Source organism: Puma concolor, chromosome B3 (assembly GCF_028749965.1).
Source record: "Puma concolor isolate L17-30 chromosome B3, mPumCon1.1.hap2, whole genome shotgun sequence".
In the NCBI taxonomy this organism is placed as follows: domain Eukaryota; kingdom Metazoa; phylum Chordata; class Mammalia; order Carnivora; family Felidae; genus Puma; species Puma concolor.
This window is the reverse complement of record NC_141672.1, coordinates 127,954,736-127,975,033: the sequence shown is the minus strand read 5'-3', so window position 1 is coordinate 127,975,033 and position 20,298 is coordinate 127,954,736. Positions and strand designations below refer to the sequence as shown.

The following is a 20,298-nucleotide window of genomic DNA, read 5'->3' as shown; positions in this document are numbered from 1 at the left end:
CCTTGGTGTTTCCAGTACTCTGAAGCTCCCCCTTTCCAACCTCCAATCAGAAACCTGGGGTTTAATTAATCCACTCTGCCCTGCACTTTCACAACTATACCTACTTCCAGGGCCAAGTGGCAGGAGGATACAGAGAGAGCAAAATGCAATAATTGGCCCCACCTTCTTGGTTCTTGATGCAATAGGTAGGGATTTCACTGGACCACTGGATCTCCTACGAATGACTGAGGGGAACAATAGGAAGGGAAAGAAGGCACTCTTGGAATAAGCGGGATAAGGTCTCAGGATAATTTCCTTTAATATTGAAAGATATACGACCCCATTTTATACCCCACGCTGAAAAAGCAAAAAGTGTTAGTTGTTGGGAATACCCTCTTTGCCTCCAATGTCTTCTCCCTCCAATCCAAAACAATAAGACAATAACACAGTACACAATCATGTCACTCTGTGCTTAAAAATGGTACTAGCTTCTCATAACACTTAAAAGCCAAAGTTTATTGCAATGTTAGGTACCAAGGAGTGTGTTAAAAGGAAACCTTATAATCTCCATTGGTAATTTTCTATGATACAAACAGTTGGTGCTTTCTCAGTATTATGTAAAGAGCCACGTAAATGCAGCTTCAGGTTTTCCCTTCTAATTCAACAGCAGCCCTTAACCTCCTCCTCAAGGATTTCTGTTACTTATATACATTCAAACCTTTTCAGAATCTGGCCCCCATCTTCCCTTCCTGCCTCATCTTCTTCTTCAACCTCAAACTTACTTCATAATCATTCCATCATCATCAAAATGGAAAAATAAAATTTCCTAGAACTTGACAAACCCTTAAGTGCCAGAGCATCTGATGACCTCAGTTTGAGAAAGTTTGTTCTAGAAACTTTCTACCATGGATATTTGTAGAACCAGATGAATGAAAGCTGCTTTGTTGATGCCAGGGGCCCCAGCCATTGTATATACCAATATGTTGCTACCCTGGATTTGAATATTATTTAATTAGATTAATATGGCTGCACTGTTTATTATTTTTCAAAACAATATTCATTTTATAAAATATGTCAATATTCTCTTTCAAGTATTTCAAATCATTGGGTCAAACCACTTATGACTGTTATTCTAGTATACCTAGTATTTGGCTCAAAGGGATTATTTCTTTGGATGATAAGTACTTTTGTGATACAAATGCACTTTCTTAGACTGAAATACTGATTTCTTAGCTCTACTTCTATCTATTTTCACCAATTTGAATTCATGGCTTCTGTAATTATTTCTGTGTTTGGATTTACTTACAGATCACGTAAGTGGCTTAACTAGGTTTTTATTTCACACATTGTGGTAGTATTTACTTCAGAGCAAAAATTCTTCCAATTTAGGATGTTTTGAAAAGAGCACTGAGACCATTTTTCTAATATATGAGTTTCAACTGGTGGGCCAGAAGAACAATTCCTGAGGGCTAGCCTTTTATATCAGAGGAAACTAGAACCAAGTGAAACCTATAAACTGGCTGGGCCCAAAGTAATCATTCTCCTGTCTTTGAATAGAATTTAAGCTGTACTTGATTTATGACAATATATGCCCTTCCTTTTACTACTTTATGTGTATCTCCTACTAAAATTGCTGGGAGTTCAGAACCTTATTTGTTTTATCAGTCCTAGTTAATTATAGCTGTGTTTGTCCCTCTCACATTTCAGAGATTAGTATAGATTGTTCTACAGGGTTGTCTGTTAAAAGGCCACATCCTAATGCCCTAATCAGTCTCCAATTCTATTTGTTTATATATATATATAAATATATGTATATTTTATATTATTTATATATATTTATATATTTATATTTATTTATATATAAAAATATAATTCTACTTGTTCTGTAAATTAATAAAATGAGAGATAATGTTACCAGATTAGCAACTGGCATTGCATATCATGGCTCTTCTTGTTTTAGTTTGTTTTCAAGAAAAATAAAAGGCTCTTTATGATTAACATTTTGTCAACTTCAGTATTCTCCTTGAGATGTGCCCATATTTATGTTAGGGATGAAGGGCTCCATCAGCTCTGTCTTTATTATGCATCCGTCACCAGTGACAATAAACAACATCAACAAGAACAGCAGTAAGAACAACAGTAGTAGCATGATAATGTGAGAATTAAGAGAAATTGTGTAGATGAAAGTACTCTGTGAGCTATAAATGCTATGCAAGTGTAAAATAATGTGACTATGTGAAGTAGGTATGATTATAAATCTCCAGATGCTTTCATCTGTGTCTTACTATATCTATTATTTAGGATATTTGGTTTGGACATTATACTACTAACCCTGAAAGCAGCTTAATTAAAACACATTTTTTTGGTTGTTGTTAAGGTCTTGTAAATAATGTTTTCAACTTCATTCAAATAATAGGTACAACAATACATGAATTTGTGGCACTTTTGTAGTAACCTCTGAGAGAATACCCATAGATGGCATAATTTTCTTGGAGTGTCATTGACTCTTACCTAATAAATATAAGGTCCAAACTTATGTTCTCATAGTAACAGTTGTGTGTGTTTCCTAAGGAAAGAACTTAGACATTTGGAATTCTGTAGGAAGCTAGTTACTAGAACTTGTTTTATGTGCATTCATCTTTTTTGTGTGTGCAACCTTCACCTGCAAGGCAGCTTATAAATTATACGGAAACATTTACTTAATGATAGAGTTCAATGTTAACCTAAAAACATAATTTTAGTGGAACAACAAGGTCCAGTTTATACTTGAAGAAACCCGTGTTTCAAGGTTCCATGGTATTCTATATTGAGTTCTAAGATGATTCTTACCCTGTAATTTTATTCCCAGTCTACAGATCATAAACTTGTCTAATCCAGTCCAAAATTTATATCCAGCTATTTTAATTTCCATCTACTTCTTCATATGAGGCTGTCTTTTAAGTTTCGTAATTATAGTGAGAACACCCAGGGTAGAACCTGGTTGGTTACGCTTTACTAACAGAGTTTTTATTTTATGTGAAAGACTAAACAAAGAACAAGACTTAAGTCTTAAGTCTTCTGGCTTTCTCATTATTTTTTAATAAGCAAAATAGTGAAGACTTACCAAAAGACTATTAAGCTCTCTAGAATTTTAGCTCTAGGTCACATCATTTATATATACCAACATGGGCACACTTCAGACCTCCTTGATTTCTAGAATTCAAGCCATCTAAATCATTAGCCTTTTCTGTCTATATTCCACTTTCTGTTGAAGCAAGACTCTGGTCACTCACTGAAGCTGTTACTAATATCCTAGGTTATCTCTCCCTTACTTCCAACATAATAGTGTCAGCTCTAACCCTTCCTCTATTGCCATTAGGACTCCACAGCTGGGCAGAGAGAAATGGAGGCATTGTAGCACGTTTATGCTACCATTTGCAAACACTAACATCATTGTGGTGTCCCCACTGACTAGTTCTAGGTCCCTTTTAGCCTCCCTTTCGCTATGCCCCATGCTTCATTCACTAACTGCGTCCTTGTCTTTGGGCTGTAGAGAGTCACTGATGAAGGTCATGGGAGTCACCTTGGATGTGGCCCAATAAAGTCATATTGGCTAGTTTCATTTAGGTCCTCAATACTCCTGCTGAGAAATTGCTTGGCTAGCTCCTTTCCTATCATATTTCCCCTAAAGGTGAACTCGAGTCCTCCCTAGTGGCTTCAAGTCTGTAATGTGGCTAGGGGGTACTCTTTCCCCATTCCTATCATTCCTTCCTATGTATCTGAACTTGCCATTAGTGTAAAACTCTTGGCCTCTCTCCAGTCTTCTATTTATTCTCGAGGAGGACTGATTTTCTGATTGGTGTTAGGGGATCAGGACACCAGCTTGCTTTTTTCCTCTCTCTCTTTGGGAGCCACCTGCTTGCAAAGAGCATTGGTTCTCACTTTTTTCTTTGCTTTTTTTGTTTGTTTGTTTGTTTTTTTGTTTTTGTTAATATGTTAAGCTTAGTGGGGAAAGCTGATTCTGCTTGTGAGAAGGGAAGCTTGCAGGCGCCTGTGACTGAGTGGGTGTGGCTAATTCTGACTAATTCTGTGTATTTGGCAAGAACCGAACCACATCCTCTAGCACAACTTGTATTACTGATAAAGCTGATACTATTTTTATCTTTATCTCCATGTCTCCCTGAACTGGCTCTCAAAGTCAGGTAAGGAACAACATTGTCATTTACTAGACATATTAAAACTCCAACATTTAATCCCACCTTTCCCCCATAATCCAAGCAACTTTGACTCCTATTAATTTATAAGATTAAGACATTTGGATCAAATCTTCCCCAAACTTCTCCCCCATCACTACATGTTTGTCTTTCTATGATCTTGTCTATGTCAGAAGAATCACCCACCTCCCTTCTAAGACTCTTCTCTCTTTCATGCCATCTTCTACTTACGATCTCATTTCTCTCCTTCTTGTCTTTCTTGTTAGGGTCTCTGTTACCAGCATTTTCTCTTTCTGATCACTTGGGAAGAGGATGCTAAATAAAATCTCAAGTCCACAAATTTCTGCTTTCCTAATCAAGCTTAGAGGAAACCCAACACCTTAACCCAGATCCACAAATATGACAAGAAACCCACTTGACCCAGAGATTTTGGGGGAATCCAAACCTTCTATTATAGGTTTGTCTAGTTTAAGACCCATAGATGCTTAAGTACAAGACCAGTAACTATTAAAATGTATAATTTGTGAATTACAGCCTGCATATTTGAACATATCAGACATGCAAAATAAAATTTATATAAATTGAAGATATGAAAGAGTAAAGAAGAGATAATAAGGAGGCATTGTACACCACGTATTCCCAAACCTATAATAATATACTTGTTATAATTAAATACTAAGTTTGGTGCTAAGTTTCCCTGAAGCTATGGGAAAAATGGAGAGATACTGGCTTACATAATTCTCATTGTTCGAGAAAAGGAAGCTGAATCTCTGACAAAGTTTTTTCAGGAAAGATGCTTTCCTACTCAATTGCTCTGGAACCTGTCCACCAAGGGATGCCAAACCACAAAAGGAATGATGTGTTCAACAGCGGATTTCCAAGAGACACAGAGATGGCCTTCAAGTTCCAGTTGATAAAGATACATGTTACTTGGTATTAACCCAGTATGATGAGATAGAACATTTTGGTTGACAAATTCCACCTTGGTTGTACTGATAGAAGTTATTTATAAAATATTCTTCCAGCAGCCCTCTTGGTTATCTGACATTATCCATACCTTCAAGCAAAGAAACAACACCTGATAGCATCGACAATTTTGGTGTTACTGATATTAGAGATCCTTCCTGACAATTATGGGTAGCAGAAACATTTGTGTATTTAGACTTCCTAGTTGCCAATAGTAAAATCAAAGTTTTGAACATAGAGGGAGAACAGTTGATACCCTGTTTGACATTCATTGAGAATAGGATGGAAACTTGCATTCAAGTAAGGAGACAAAATTTTTAGTCATCGATTCATTAAAAAATATCAAGCTCCTGCTATGCAGAGACATGCAGGCTTCTTGACCTAGTCTAAGGTATGAGATGGTCAGGGAAGTTTTCCATAAGTAATTGGCATTTGAGCAGAGATCTAAAAGGTGAGTAGGTAGAGGGAACAACATGTGCAAAGTCCCTGTGGCAGGAAGGGAGTGGTGGCTTTGAGGAGATGAAGGAAGGCCAGCGAGACTGGAATACCAAGCATGAAGGGCGGACAGTCCAGGGTGAGGCTGGACCTGGGAGCAATAGAAACCACTGAAAGCCTTTTAAAGAGCTGATGGGGAGGGGTGCAACCAGATTAGAGTGTAGTGAGTGCAGAGAGAATTGGAAGAGGAGAAATGATTATAGAGAGCTCAGATGCTCTCAGAGCGCCAATGCTTTCAGAGTGCAGAAATTCAAGTGAAAAAAGATGATGGTAGCTTGTACTAGACTGCTGGTGGCAGAGAAGGAAAGAAGTAGGAGGGGGGCATGATTTGTTCAGAAGGGGAAGAAAACACAATTGGATGATTTGATAGTGTCTGTCTTGCTGAATGAGATGGCTAGTGGTGCCACTGTCAGAGCCCAGAGCACAGAAGAGGATGTCCAAGTTTGGGAGAAAAACCATGAGCACAGTGCCCTAAGTCAGCAAAGAGGACATGCTGGATGGGGCTTTGGGTTAAATATCCTGCAGCAGTGTTGTCCTAACTAAAAACTGAATCATATCGTAAATCTCTGATTGAGGGACTAAATGTTGTATCTTACAAAATGATGAACTTGCTAGGACTTTATATATAACTTTCCAAACAGTAAGGGAACGCCATGCATTTGGTTCTTGCACATGAACCCTCAAAACACCCTGCATGGAGGGAGGAGCACAAGTGTCTAAACTTCCTGTGTGCACACGTTTGTAAGACTGAGTCATGCAAATTGCTGGCCCAGGTTGTGAAAGATACCAGACAACAGGGAGGTCCGGAAGGGACTGATGCCAACAGCACCTTCCACAGAGGCTCACTCCTAACTGGACCTTGCAGAGCGAATGGAGCTGGGGGATGACAGCTGAGAGAAGACCTGGAGAATCATCAAATGGCAAACAGTGATGCAGAAAATAAAAATAATCTGATATGTGAAGAAGATTTTTTAAAATGGCAGAGACATCTGAGTGCTCAAAAATGTGATTTTAAAAGTAATCACTGGTGTCAAATTGCTCAAATTGCTCCTCAGCTGTCCTGGTTAAGAGTGAAGGAAGGGTATCTTCTCCCCAAACCTCCTCCTCCTTTTGTCTTTGATATTCACCTGTGGTTCAGCTTAGAAAGGGTCAATAAGGGAACCGGAGGGGCAGGAATGCACTCCCATCACCCTTGCAGATCTCAGCCAAGGGAAACGGGAAGTAGATGTTTTTACTGCCCAGCACACTTTCATTCCTATTACGTGTGCACAGAGCCCCAAGAGGAAAATGCAGTTTGGTAGTGACCTGATAACCACATTCTTGGAAGGTTGCTCCAAGAATGGTAAAAATCCAAACAATGTTGGGGGAGGGGAGAAGAGGAAGAAACGGAGTGAAACAAAACACAATTTCCATTGTAAATTACAGGCTGTGATTAAATCCAAATTAATGTCTAACTAGAAAGTGGAAATTTTAGATTATTAAGATTGGGGTAACTTATCTTTCTCAGGAAGAAATAATTGTTATATTTTGAATACTTAGTCATTACTATTAAAACAGGAAAGGAGTATTTAAAAGTTGTATTGAAAATGTACCTTATTAAGGCCAAAAGTTGGTGCAGATAACCCTTGAATTTGGCAGGTTGGATTACAAGGTGACTAGGTCTACGAGGGGAGAGCGGTCAGAGACCTGCAGTTGCCAGGGGAATTGTCTTTTCTGTGGGCTGAGGCAGAGTCACTGGCCTTGAATGTGCACCAGCAAGACTTCAAAGTGTATTATGAATTCTGTCCTAATTGTTGAGGCCTTCCACTGGATGGTCTGCTGATATACACACGTAACTGTACCAGGGAACTTTAATTCTGAGTATTGAAGGACAGAATGATAAGCTAGAATCACCCTAGGCATCATCCTTCTACCTTCATTGTTGGTTAAACACTTTGCACCAATGTTTTGTCAATTATCACAATCTTTAAATAATAATAAAAAATCTTAAATTGCTTTTATTAAGTGATAAATGTTCTTAAAATTATACGATTAAAAAAATATAGGTAGTGAAGTTTTATGGTTCCTGTCTACCCTTTGCTGGTTACTCTTTCCAGCTTCAGGAAAAGCAATACTGTAAAATTTGGAAAATGTCATTCTTTCTGGCTCTCCCTGACCTGACTTCATTTGCTCATTCATTGATTCGTGCACACACGCATTCATTCATTCTGCATTTATTAAGCACTACCATATGGATGATGCTGATATTGTTGGGACCCAGGTGTGAAACACACCCTGCCCTAGTTTTGACACTTCCACCTTTGTGGGGGACAGACACTGCTGCCCCTCCCTTAGTTCCCAGTCTCAGAGAACAGAGGAGGGAGTCTACCTCTGCTCTGCCAGATTGGGCAAGGAGCAACCAAAGCATTAAGGCAGGATGAGGAGGTCAGTTCCTAGGGAATACCATCCTTGATAAAGTCAAGGACAAGTCAAGGGCAGGGAGAACAATGGCCTCCCTAGCATTTACACAGCTCTGCACCTGTTCTCTCCATTGATGCACGGTATCAGAGTAAAAGCTCCCACTTCGGGAGTGGGCAAGAACTGTCAGGGCTTTTTTGTTCGGTTTGGTTTAGTTTGGGCCTGGAATATTTGCAATACCTGTCATCATTCACTTCTTTAAAAAATTTTTTTTAATGTTTATTTGTTTTTGAGAGAGAACACGAGTGGTGGAGGGGCAGAGAGAGGGAGACACAGAATCCCAAGCAGGCTCCAGGCTATGAGCTGTCAGCACAGAGCCCCAAGCTGGCTTGAACACACAAACCATGAAATCATGACCTGAACTGAAGTCAGAAGCTCAACCTACTGAGCCACCTAGGCGCCCCTGTCATCATTCACTTCTATAAAGAATTTACAATCACCGTTTCACAACTAGAGATTTTCACACTATTTTGGAGGCAAACACGTAAAAAAGCCAGTCTGAACAAACAAGAGAACTCCAAGTGAAGGTTTAAATGAACGTCTCCATTGCCCTTAAAATAGGGTGGAGGAGCCCGCAAACCCTTGGCCTGAGGACCCATTGCTGGCCCCGCGCTGGGCACACCTCTCGCATGTGACACGGATGCGCTCGTCGCTGGACGACTGCTGCTCGTCTTCCTTCTCCTGGAAGTGCTCCTGAACACACTGTTCCTCGAACTCATGCAGCCTCTTCAGCTCCTCGTCACTGAGAAATAGTTCTGCGGGAAAGAAATGTTCGCTGAGTGAGAAACGAACCGGTGCGTGAAGAATCAATTTCGTTGCGTCATTAGGAATTTCCCAGCCCAACCTGAATTAAGCGCCCTTGTCCTTCACTTGTAGGCAGTTCTCTGACTACTCCAATTGTTTGTTACACAAACAGGTTGTCATATGCAGCAATCATTCTTACCCTGGAGCAAAATGGCTCACTTTTTAAACACAAAACACCACTATTAAAGCTATTCGCAGAGTGAAACCAAGTATTATTTTCTGGGGAAATTTTGTGTGTGTTTTATGGATACAGTCAGGTGGACAGCATAATTTTCCCATCCTCTTGAGATGCCACAAATTACAACATTCTGAAAGGAACTCTGAATCCACATAGAAGAGTCATTTTCAAGAACTCTGTCAATTTCTGATCTCTTTCACGAGCAGGCTTTTGGTAACACTAATTACTCATAAACTGACAGAACTGGAATAAAACCAACATAAAATGGGAAGCATTCTACAAAGAACAACAGTTGGACTAGGGTGTTCTGTTTTCACACAATTTAAAGTAGTATGTAGTGTCCAGTTGGAACACCCTTGAATTAGCCCAAGATAGAAATGAGAGTCCTGTACATACTCAATCCACGATCCTGTTCATCTTGGTCCCCTTCTCTTTTCTTCCTACAGCGACCGCTAAGACGCATAATGATTATATAGATGTGGCTTAAAATGATCATTGGTGGAGGTAGGACTGGTCGGTCATGAAATGTCATTATCAGCTGATATCGTTGGAATTTCCACACCTGGTTGGATATTGACTTTACCTCAAAGAAGGTATTGCTTTAAAAAGAGTAAATGTTTAATTAGTATTTTCCTTTTCATTTTGATTTCCCAGGGCAATCAGTTGCTCACATTGAAATGAAAATAAACATTTAAGTGACCGTTTAATGCCTGCTAGTACTGACTCCTAGACTACCCTGTTTTTTGGTTTAACTATCAATGTGGATTATCTACACTCAAGGACATTTTTATCATATAAATAATTAAGAATCAAGTGTATTGTAACTGCTACCTACTGCCCTCTTTTTTTTTTAAATTTTTTTTTCAACGTTTATTTATTTTTGGGACAGAGAGAGACAGAGCATGAACGGGGGAGGGGCAGAGAGAGAGGGAGACACAGAATCAGAAACAGGCTCCAGGCTCTGAGCCATCAGCCCAGAGCCCGACGTGGGGCTCGAACTCACGGACCGTGAGATCGTGACCTGGCTGAAGTCAGACGCTTAACCGACTGCGCCACCCAGGCGCCCCCCTACTGCCCTCTTAAAACATCACACTGCAGTCTATTGACTCATACACTCAGGAAATTTTTATTTCATATTTTTAAAGGTAAGAGCTATTCAACTAAGCATTTTGAAGTATTTAAACCTTTAATACAGTTGAAAAAGAGTTTGAACCAGATTCTTTCCAAAGCCCTGGTCAGTTCTAAGATTCTATATTTCTGTGAAGGATTTTTTTCCCTCATATGTTTCATCTTAGAAGCTAGAAAATATTTTTTTCAACATGTGTTAAGTATGGTCACACACACAACACATTTGCCCATTTGCCAAAATGGGTAAGTTTTATAAGAAATTTGATACTGTAAGCCATTTCTTTCCTAGGCCATTTTGTCTTCTATTCTGTAAACGATAAGGAAAGTATTTTATATAATATTGCAGTAATTGTCATAGCTTATGAAATTGACATTGCCTTCGGAGCCTCTGATAATGCTCAGATCTTCCCTACCTCCGGAGACTTTTATCTAAGGAAATATTTCATTAGATTAAAATACACATCAAAGTGTTAAAATACTAAACAAAATTAAAATTAAAATGTATTTAAGAGAAAGACAAATACCATATGATTTCATTCATTTGTGGAATTTAAGAAACAAAACAAGTGAAGAAAAATGAGACAAAACAAGAAACAGACTCTTAAATGCAAAGAACTAGTGGTTGCCAGAGGGGAGGTGGGGGGGATGGGTGAAATTGGTGAAGGGGATTAAGAGTACACTTATCATGATGAGCACTAAGTGATGTTTAGAATTGTTGAATCATTATATTGTACACCTGAAACTGATACAACACTGTATATTAATTATATTTCAACAACAAAAAATATTGAACCATTGAGAAAAATTTAGTGTGTTTAAGTGTCAACTTTTGACTCATGAATACACTAAGGCTGCTTAAATTTGAACAAAAGAGGTTGTAAAGATTTTACACCTTTAAAAGCCCTCCTGAAATTCTGTGTAAATCCATGGCCCCAGATTGGAAATTTGTACTGTAATTACTAATAGGCACCCAGCCATGACACATACTTGAAAACTGCAATGAGCAAGTTCACCAGGAGGATGTTGGCTACCAGTAGGTAGCACGCCATGATGGCCGGTGTGAGCCAGGCGCCTGGGATACAGGGAGGGAGCCGCTTGCCTTCCTCATCATACTGGTTGTCACCGCAAGGAGCTGCAACAAAATTTGTCTTGTTGTACTTGCTTTTTACATAGAATGAATGGAATAAATAACTTACTTATGCCGTTAAACGATCTATTTCTTTTTTAACACGATTTTCCCCTGATTTCATAAGTAATAATTTTTCATGTGAAAATATCTCCTATAAAGAAAATAAGAAGCTCATTTCTGCACTCAGAGATAGTCATTCTTGACTTATATTTGTAAACGTTTTCCCGTTTCTTTCTTTGTGTTTTTCATATACAGAAGTTCTTAATTTCTAAGCAGATAGATCTTTGTTTTTTTCTGTACTGTTATCCATTAGAAAATTATTGTGTCTTCTGATTACTTAAGATCAGCTTATGTTGTCTCCTTAATTTCACTTGTACATGAACTTTGGAAATAATTTTGTTATGAGGAAGGAGGTACGATGCCCTCTACCCTCAAATTTGTTAATCAACAGTTCTGGTATCATTTTGGAAAATCATCCTTTCTCTGCTCATTCAATATGCCACTTTGATCCTATGGGACCTATGTCCTGAACTAAAAAATAGAATGATTGCAAAAGTGATCAGTGAAGTAATTGCCATAAATTTATCGTCTATCTACTTTTTACTTACTTACAGTTTAAAAGAGTATTAACATCAGAAAACAAGAGGAATATTTAAGACCAGCGTAAGGCTATCAGTAATTAGCTTAGGAAGAGACTGATGAATACACACATTTCATGAACTAGAGTCATCAATTCTGTGTAAACTTACGATTAATTTCCATGGCGTAGACTATATAGCGATTGGAAGCAGGATTTTATTTATTTTTTAGTTGTGACAGGAAGGGAGGAAAGAAAATGAGATGACAATTGAGAGAAAAGTAGAACACATGATTAGCAACTTAAGAACGGTTTTGATGTCAACAAATGCAAAGTATTCAAGCTTGGGAATTATAGATTCATGCTTGGAAACAGTGGTCTATTTAGAGGAAATTATACACATTATTAATACTAGGAAATATATATATATATTTCATGAACATTGATTTTACCATATGTTATAAAGCAATAAGAAGCTCACTAGTTAAAAAATACTGTGAAAAAGATATGACGCTACTGGCAGATGATCATTTTAATCAACTGGTTAACCAATCAGGCGTTCTCTATATCCCAATTCACATACCTCATAAGCACAAAGAAATGCAAAATTATTATGCAATAATCAGATCAAGAATCAAAAACCTACATTTGATGAAAATATACTCATTTGCCTCTTTATCTTCTCATTAGCAAATTTAATAATAAAAAATTAAAAATATTACAATTTATGTCTGGATCATATGTTTACCTAAGCAAATATTCTTTGGAAACCAAATTAGATTTTTACATTCTGGTTTACCAAGCTACAGACACATTCAATATCTCACATTGACTTTGAGATACTTGTCATGATAATGTGTTTGGAGTTATGTTCTGAAAGCTAGGTAGAAGGAATTGTATGAACTAGTTATCAGTCTAACCCAGTGGCAGACGATGTTTTGACAACTGTGTGTTTCATACAAGTGGAGGATATTCAAAACCTATCCCCAAGAAGCAGAACACTGGAAATAGCAGTCTGATGCTTTGTGACAGAGTACAACATGCAAATGAAAATATGGGGGCAAACACAAGAACAGGTCTGAAGAACCTACCACACAAGAGATACCATGATCTATCAACTCAGCCTGGGGAGGGGCTGGGGCCTGCAGCACCCAGAAATCCATACAGGATTATGGCTTATTTCCTCTGCTAACATCCTGACTATTTTTAATCATAATAATAACAATAACAATTAACAACAAAATTTGAACTGCATAAGTGAAGAGGAAATTGATAGCCACATGGAAAATGGCCTTTGGTGAAGAGGCTTGAAGAAGAGGATGACACAAGACACCAGTCACCTTGTCATGCTCGCTATCTCATTCTCTTGGAACAATATTACTAGCTCTGCCTTGGAGTAGAAAGAAATTTACGTTGAAGAAATATTAGGATATTGGCACTGATGCTGCATTCATGTGATAAGATATTCACCAGGTCCAGCTAAAGTGATCAGACTCAAAATTCTGGTTAACGGTTTTTAGAAGAGAAGAAATGACTAATGTCTCAAAAATCTACATTTCATATTCTGCACTTACTCCTTCATAAAATGATTTGATGCTCATGGCAGAATAAAAAGTAATTTATTTCCAAATTAACACATGCTCTTCCATTAATTTGGAACTGATCATCTGCCTCAGAAGCAGGGAAGAGAATCTTACTATGAATTCTATTCTTACGGTCTATCTGGTCTGCAAACACCTCTCCATAGATCATCCAGTAGGGCATGTAGAAGATGTTTCGGGCCAGTCTCCAAGAAGGCTCCTCATCTGGGTGCAAAATGGCTTGACGGGCTACTCCAAAACTCATCAGCACAACCAGCATGATGACCACAAAATACAGCATGTCAATCATCTGAGTAGAGAAAACATGTGTCTTGACTCATGGGCCGGGTTCACCTGGTTCATTGTAATGCTCTCCCCAAAGACTTCATGAGTGCTTAATTAGGAAGAAGAGTCTCTTTCTCTTCTCTCCATCTGAGCCATGGGCTCCTAGTTTTTATACACCATGCAATACATACATCTTATTCTAGAACATTGACTCCCTCATTTGTTCTCACTCTTTCTTCTCCTCTACTGTTGCCCATAAACAAATAGTCCTGTCATAACTGCGAGTGCAAATGAAGAAAGGGAAGAATTATGGGGGAAACATGGGAATTTGTAAGGGAAACTAGGGAGTCAGAGGAGATATCTAAGAAAACAAGATAATGAATTGAGAATACAGAATGATATTTATTCATTCATTACACAAATGCTGAGTGGTTACAGTGAGCAGTGCTCTGTTTACTGTGGATACCGAACTGGTATAATTCCTAATTTTGGACATATCTGAAGATGAGGGCCCTTGCCAAGATAAGCTAAATCATATATCCTTTTACTCAAAGCCACATGCAGTATAAAGTGTTGTTTGTAAATTTAAGATACTTCCTTTCTTCTGGGTCCGGTCCTAACACTGAAGCTGTTTTAGGTGATGTAAGGATGATATGCTGACTCATTTTTTTTCCATATAGTATGGCCTATTCTGGAAGAAATGTTGCCATGGACTTGGCCTAGTCACATGAATTACCCTCAGACCAGAGTACATGGGCTGAAGATTGGAATACAGGTTGTGGAGTGACCCTGGGTCCTATTTGTCTCTGGCTTTTACCACATGTTATCAACTAGATTATTGCTATATATATAAACATATATATATATATATATATATATACACACACACACATGCAGTATTAGTATGTACATAGATACAGTTTATATATATATATATATATATACACACACATACCTCTGTATAAAGCAGTATGTACTGTATGTATATACCATATTAATGTGTAGGAAAACTATGTATCTTAAAGCAAAAAACATTTCCTGTAAGAAACTAATTGCAAAGGAAAGACCAAATGAAATCTGACAAAGCCACACCCAAGGCTTGGTCTCAGGTTCTAACCACAACCACAGCATCTCTAGTTACTAACGGGATGTCAGTACTAACCATCTTTCCAATCATCATCACATAAGGCCCCAGATACTTGTTGACACCAAAGATGTCCAGGACACGGATGTACCAGAAGATGATATCCACACAGTAGATCACTCGACCATAGCCCATGTATGGCTGCTTTTGTAGGCGAAGGATTGCTCCAATCATGAACATGGAAATGGCCACAAGATCCGTGATGTTCCAGTACTCTTGAAGCCAAACTTTTATTTTCTGGCTGAGTTTTCCTGGTTCTGACATGAGGATCTGAAAACAAAGAACAATGAACAAGGAATGCTGTGTTGGAAGCCGCATCTCAGAATCTTGGAAAGATAGGACTGGTGGAACATTCCAGGGCATCTGGTCCCATTTCCTGGTGAAGACCTCTACACACTAATCTTCTCAGGCATTGAAAGATATCTCGAAAGGGAAATTCCATGGAATCCTCTATATTCCTAGATGCAGTGTTTCACAAACTCTCAGGAAATGCCTTCTAAATTATGTTCTTCTGGCTGTAATTAAAACAGCTGCCTCTTGATTTCTTTTTAATACTCTGGATATGTGCCCATCAGCCTACGTTCCTGAGTTAGTCCAGGAGGAAAAGTCTAGAGGGGAGACACACCCGTGTGGGCTCACAAAAGGGTAATCCACTTGGTGGAGATGGCAGAATCGGGCTAGGAGATGTTTGCCACAATTCCTTTGCAACGTAGATAGGAGAAGTCGGGAGGAAATGAAATGATTTTCCTGCTTAAGATATCACCCTTTAAAAATCACCACTGATTAAAAAATCACTATTTCCTCAGAGTAAAACTGAAAATATTGAAAAACCAGCCTGCACAGGTGTACACACAGTGAGCCCCATGGACCCTGCAGTGGGAGGCGGGGTGCTGTGCCATGTGGTACCCCTTTAGTTATGGAGACTGGGTAGGTCCTGGGGACCCCATGAGTGGGATGGGGTGGTGGCTATTTTTTGGCCAACACAGAAGGGATTCACTAATTTAACAGCTCATCCATACTGGCTGAGGGCTACCCTCTTTCTGTAACTGGAGGAAATCTTAGCACATGGCTGATACTCAGCAAGATCATGGTGGCACTAAGGGATGGTATTGCAGGCCACTTGGGAAATCTCACTTGTAACATCTTCAGAGTTTGATGAAGCCCAGCTAGAAAAGAAAGCGCAGTAGCAAAGGAGATGGGCTGTAAAATGTTGAATTTGGCACTTTTTTCTTTCTCAGGCTCTTGTTAAACTGATAGCATCAAACTCTCTCTGTTGGGGTGAAGTTGCCAGTAATATTTTTTTCAGTGAGAAAGGGTTAGTAATAATTGCAAAACAATAGTACTGGTTTTACGTCAGGTGGAAAAAGAATGTGAATCCTTCTTTGTGCTTTTTCAGTTCAAATTCATATTTTCTTGGATATCAGCTTTCCCTTTACAAGCTAATGTAGTGAATTAAAACTTGTGGATGACGTTAGAAAATTACCTGGCCCTATTTCCCCTCCTGAGAGCCCTTCCTTAATAAGAAGGAAGAATCCCCATTGGAGGTGGTAGAGGGAGCCCGGGCATGATTCTGAGTCCTAAATTGTAGGAAAAATGTCATCTTGTGTCTCTCTCTGTTTCTAGGTTCAGTTCCCAGAAAACATCAGTTGTGGAAATTGGTTTATCTCAGGTATCTGGCAGCATTTACTGTTGCTTTTATAGGCACTGAGACTGTTTTTTGCTACTAAACATTTATTTTGCCTTGTGTTTTGATTTGCAAATTCAGATTCAGTTGGAAGCAGAAGACATAGAAATCTTAAGCAAAAGAATAGAATACATTTGGGATTGTGATGCCTCAAGAGAGGAAAAAGGTCCCATGGCACTTGTGATTTTCATGAAGTGCTTTTGCAATAAGAAGCTATATCGGAATTAAAGTCAGTGGTTAGTGGGGCTGGGACGGGCCTTTGGAGTAATCACCTCTCGTATTTTCTCTAATGCCAGGCTCACGATGTAGGAGATGACAATCCACTCCTGGAGACAAGGCCAGCGGTCCATCCGCACCAGGATGACATAGTTGAATAGCAGGAGGTAACCCAAGTATGATATCTGAAGGGCAGAACAACAGTTAGCTGTGTTTGGGGAGATAACACATGCTGGAAACACACTTTGAAATCCTGTTTTTAGGTTGACAGCTCTTCAAGAACAAATTTTCGTTTCCAGCTGGACTGACTCACCTAGAGGAACTTTCTGTTCACATCACCAGTGCAGATTAACTTTGAGGCAGGTCGGGAGGCATTTTATACTTTAGGATCGTATGGGCACTGGCATTTCATCTTCTAAATGAAGATGTATTTGTGGCTACTATCACCCTCATGGGGGAATTACGGAGCTGCTCAAAATTATGAGAAACGAGAAAATTTTAATATTTCACTCATGTGACTTCTACATTCCTGGAAATTGGAAAATGTTACTTTCTCTCCCTGCCTTGCAAATTTCCCTCTTGAATCTTTTCACTGTTAGTGGATGTGGGAGGTTAGAAGGGAGGGGGTGAGAGCTGTCTGCCCTGACGCACAGAGCTGCCTCGAGTCCCCACAATTAGGACTCACATATCTGTGGTTTGCTGTGGCCACGGCAAGCTTCCTATCTTTGTGGCAAGAAAAGATGCCGAGTTTGGAGGTATATGAGAGTGAGGTATCAGGTGGGAAGGAGGTGGTCTGAGGTTGATTCACTGTGGAGCTGATGAATCTTCACCTCTGGAGCCTCATTGGCACAGGCCTCTTCAGGAGTTATGGGGGTAAGGAGGGAGTGTTCTAGCAATTGTGCATCTGTGATTCGGCAGTTTTTATTTTTTAAGTTTCACCCCCACCCCTCCCAATTGCATAAGCTTTACCAGTAATACAGTAAAATCCCTCGAATCCATGATTTATTCCTTGCAGAGGAATCAGAATTCTCCAAATTGGGCCATGTCGGAATCCCCTGGGAAGCTATAAAACATGTCACACCCTCCCACCGGGCCAGAGCTAGCAGTCCGAGGGGCAGGGTGACACTGGGGGTCTTCTACATAGGGTGTGGCCCCACCCTATGCTGAACTCTCCTGAAGTCCAGGCCAGTGCTCAGCTGGTTCTTACCAGAGCAGATGGGCAGCAGTGGCTCTGCCACCACACCAGGTGTGGCTACCAAAAGGTTGGGTGTCCAAGTGCATAGTTGATCTGGATCCACATGCAGCCTTCCTCTTGCCCACTGCTTACCCCCCTGCCAATTGCTTCATTCATAGATTTGGACCCAGCTCCTCACCTCCCATCGCCTGGCCCTGCCTAGTCTCAATGGAGCCACAGTGCCAGGGCCTGCCTGGCAGAGGCTGAAGCTTGGTGCTTGGGGTTTCATGAGTAGTCTTGTCCCAACCTCCCCAGACTGCAAGGTTGTGGGAGCCTTTGTGTGCCTCCTGGGACCTCCCACAGCTGGGAGCCTTCCCATCTGCCCATCTGCGGATGTCCCAGCATGAATGTGTAAGACTGAGTCTTCTCTGGTTATAGATGGCCACACTGTTGGAGATGCCAAGACAGTGGCCACCAAAGGCAGCTGGAGGAGAGTGTGAAGCCAGACTGTGGTCAATTTGGTGTGCATTTCAGAGTGTAGAGGCCTTGATTTGTTCCCCTGGTCTAGGAGTTTATGACCTGGGTTCAACCACATTCCTTTAGTGGCCCCTCTAGTTTTATGAAAAAAATGGTTAACTGTGAGTTTGCTCTTTAAATCACCAATCATCTGTGTCCGTTTAAAAATAAAGCTATAGTTCCCTAAGTTTGTATTACTGAGAGCATTAAAAAAAATCCTTCATCTTAAGCAAATAAGACTATTTTGCATTATGAAATGGTGTATTTGGGGCTAGGATGGCCACATTCCTACATGCATGTAAAATATAGAACAAGATATCCAGATACAATTTTAGGTGAAGATCTGAATTAGTCCCAGTTTTGTTTTCATAATTCATTTTAATTTGGTGAATTTTAAAACATTTTTAAAAGCCTTTGACATGTTTCTTGATTCTAACAATCCTGCATATTCAAAACATGTTAGATGGCCAATGCGAAGGAGGAAGCCTTACTGTGTAAAACCAGAACTTGACAATGGGAGCGTTATAGAATTCACAGATCTTTGTTCCAATGGGAATGCTTCTTTGCTTTTTGTGCTCATTCTCCTCATCGCCCTTTCTTGAACCAGTGTCTGCATTGGCATCCTGGAAAACAGAGAACAGCACACAGCAAGCAGGTTGCTAAATGGGAAATGCACAGTATTTAACAGATATTTTTTTAAAAATAAAGAAGTATACAAATTTCCCCAATTACTATGGTTTCTAAATTCATGGTAAGAGAAATCTCAACAATTTTGAGAATGAAAGTCAATTGATACTGTTATGGTCAAGGGTATCACTGACCACATTTTCCTCTTCTTTTTCTTTGCCATCTTCATTTTCCTTGGATGTCTGATATGAGAAGTCATCATATGTGCGAAATTCCAAAAACAAGATGGTAGGGGGAAGAAGAATCCCCATTATAACCTATATAGGATGATAAAAAAGATTTTTTTTTAATTTTTAGATTTCTAAGCTATGGCAATTCTAGAAAATTTTCCTAGTATATATAAAAATTTTAAATTATGACCTTCAGCACCACTCAACAAATTGATTTGTCCTAAAACAGGTTTATCTCTGCTCTGATGTTCTGTGGCTTATTCTGTTTGATACACTGAATAAGAGTTGGTAGAGTTGCAACTGAAAACTGTAAGTACTTTCATCACATTATTTTAGATAGACAGCAAGCAATATTGTGTGGAATTGTGTCTTAAAAGCAAAGAGCTTATATTGAGTTTCAAAGCGGGTAAATCTTTAAATTAAAATATAATAAAAGAGAACAAATAAACAAAATATAGTAATACTGATAGTGAAGTAGATAAAAAATATTTTATGTAGAAATAACTGATGTGTATCTCCAATATTATTTTTAAATAATAAAAATTATTATAATAGTATATTATTATATTATTAAATAAAAGTATTATATGATTAAATAATAAAATATTATAGTATATAGGGGCGCCTGGGTGGCGCAGTCGGTTAAGCGTCCGACTTCAGCCAGGTCACGATCTCGCGGTCCGTGAGTTCGAGCCCCGCATCGGGCTCTGGGCTGATGGCTCGGAGCCTGGAGCCTGTTTCTGATTCTGTGTCTCCCTCTCTCTCTGCCCCTCCCCCGTTCATGCTCTGTCTCTCTCTGTCCCAAAAATAAATAAACGTTGAAAAAAAAAATATTATAGTATATAATTAAACAATTAACTATTATAATATTGTAATATTAAACAATAACTATTATTTATATTTATAAATTATATATTTATTAAATATATATTTATA

The 20,298-nt window shown here is 39.1% G+C and overlaps 1 protein-coding gene across 2 annotated transcripts in view; it reads right to left on the bottom strand.

Moving 5' to 3' along the window:
- Positions 1-20,298, bottom strand: part of TRPM1 (transient receptor potential cation channel subfamily M member 1) — a 142,656-nt gene that overhangs the window by 14,190 nt on the left and 108,168 nt on the right. Inside the window, exons 18-26 of one of the 2 annotated variants that reach the window (XM_086711359.1) lie at positions 19,327-19,449; positions 18,997-19,128; positions 16,872-17,000; positions 14,934-15,185; positions 13,622-13,796; positions 12,079-12,099; positions 11,188-11,332; positions 9,469-9,671; positions 8,713-8,845 (exon numbers count right to left, since the gene is read on the bottom strand). In XM_086711359.1, the coding sequence (XP_086567485.1) occupies positions 8,713-8,845; positions 9,469-9,671; positions 11,188-11,332; positions 12,079-12,099; positions 13,622-13,796; positions 14,934-15,185; positions 16,872-17,000; positions 18,997-19,128; positions 19,327-19,449 (1,313 nt within the window). Of the gene's footprint in view, positions 1-8,712; positions 8,846-9,468; positions 9,672-11,187; positions 11,333-12,078; positions 12,100-13,603; positions 13,797-14,933; positions 15,186-16,871; positions 17,001-18,996; positions 19,129-19,326; positions 19,450-20,298 lie in introns of both variants that reach the window. The other variant, XM_086711360.1, reaches the window with a different exon arrangement.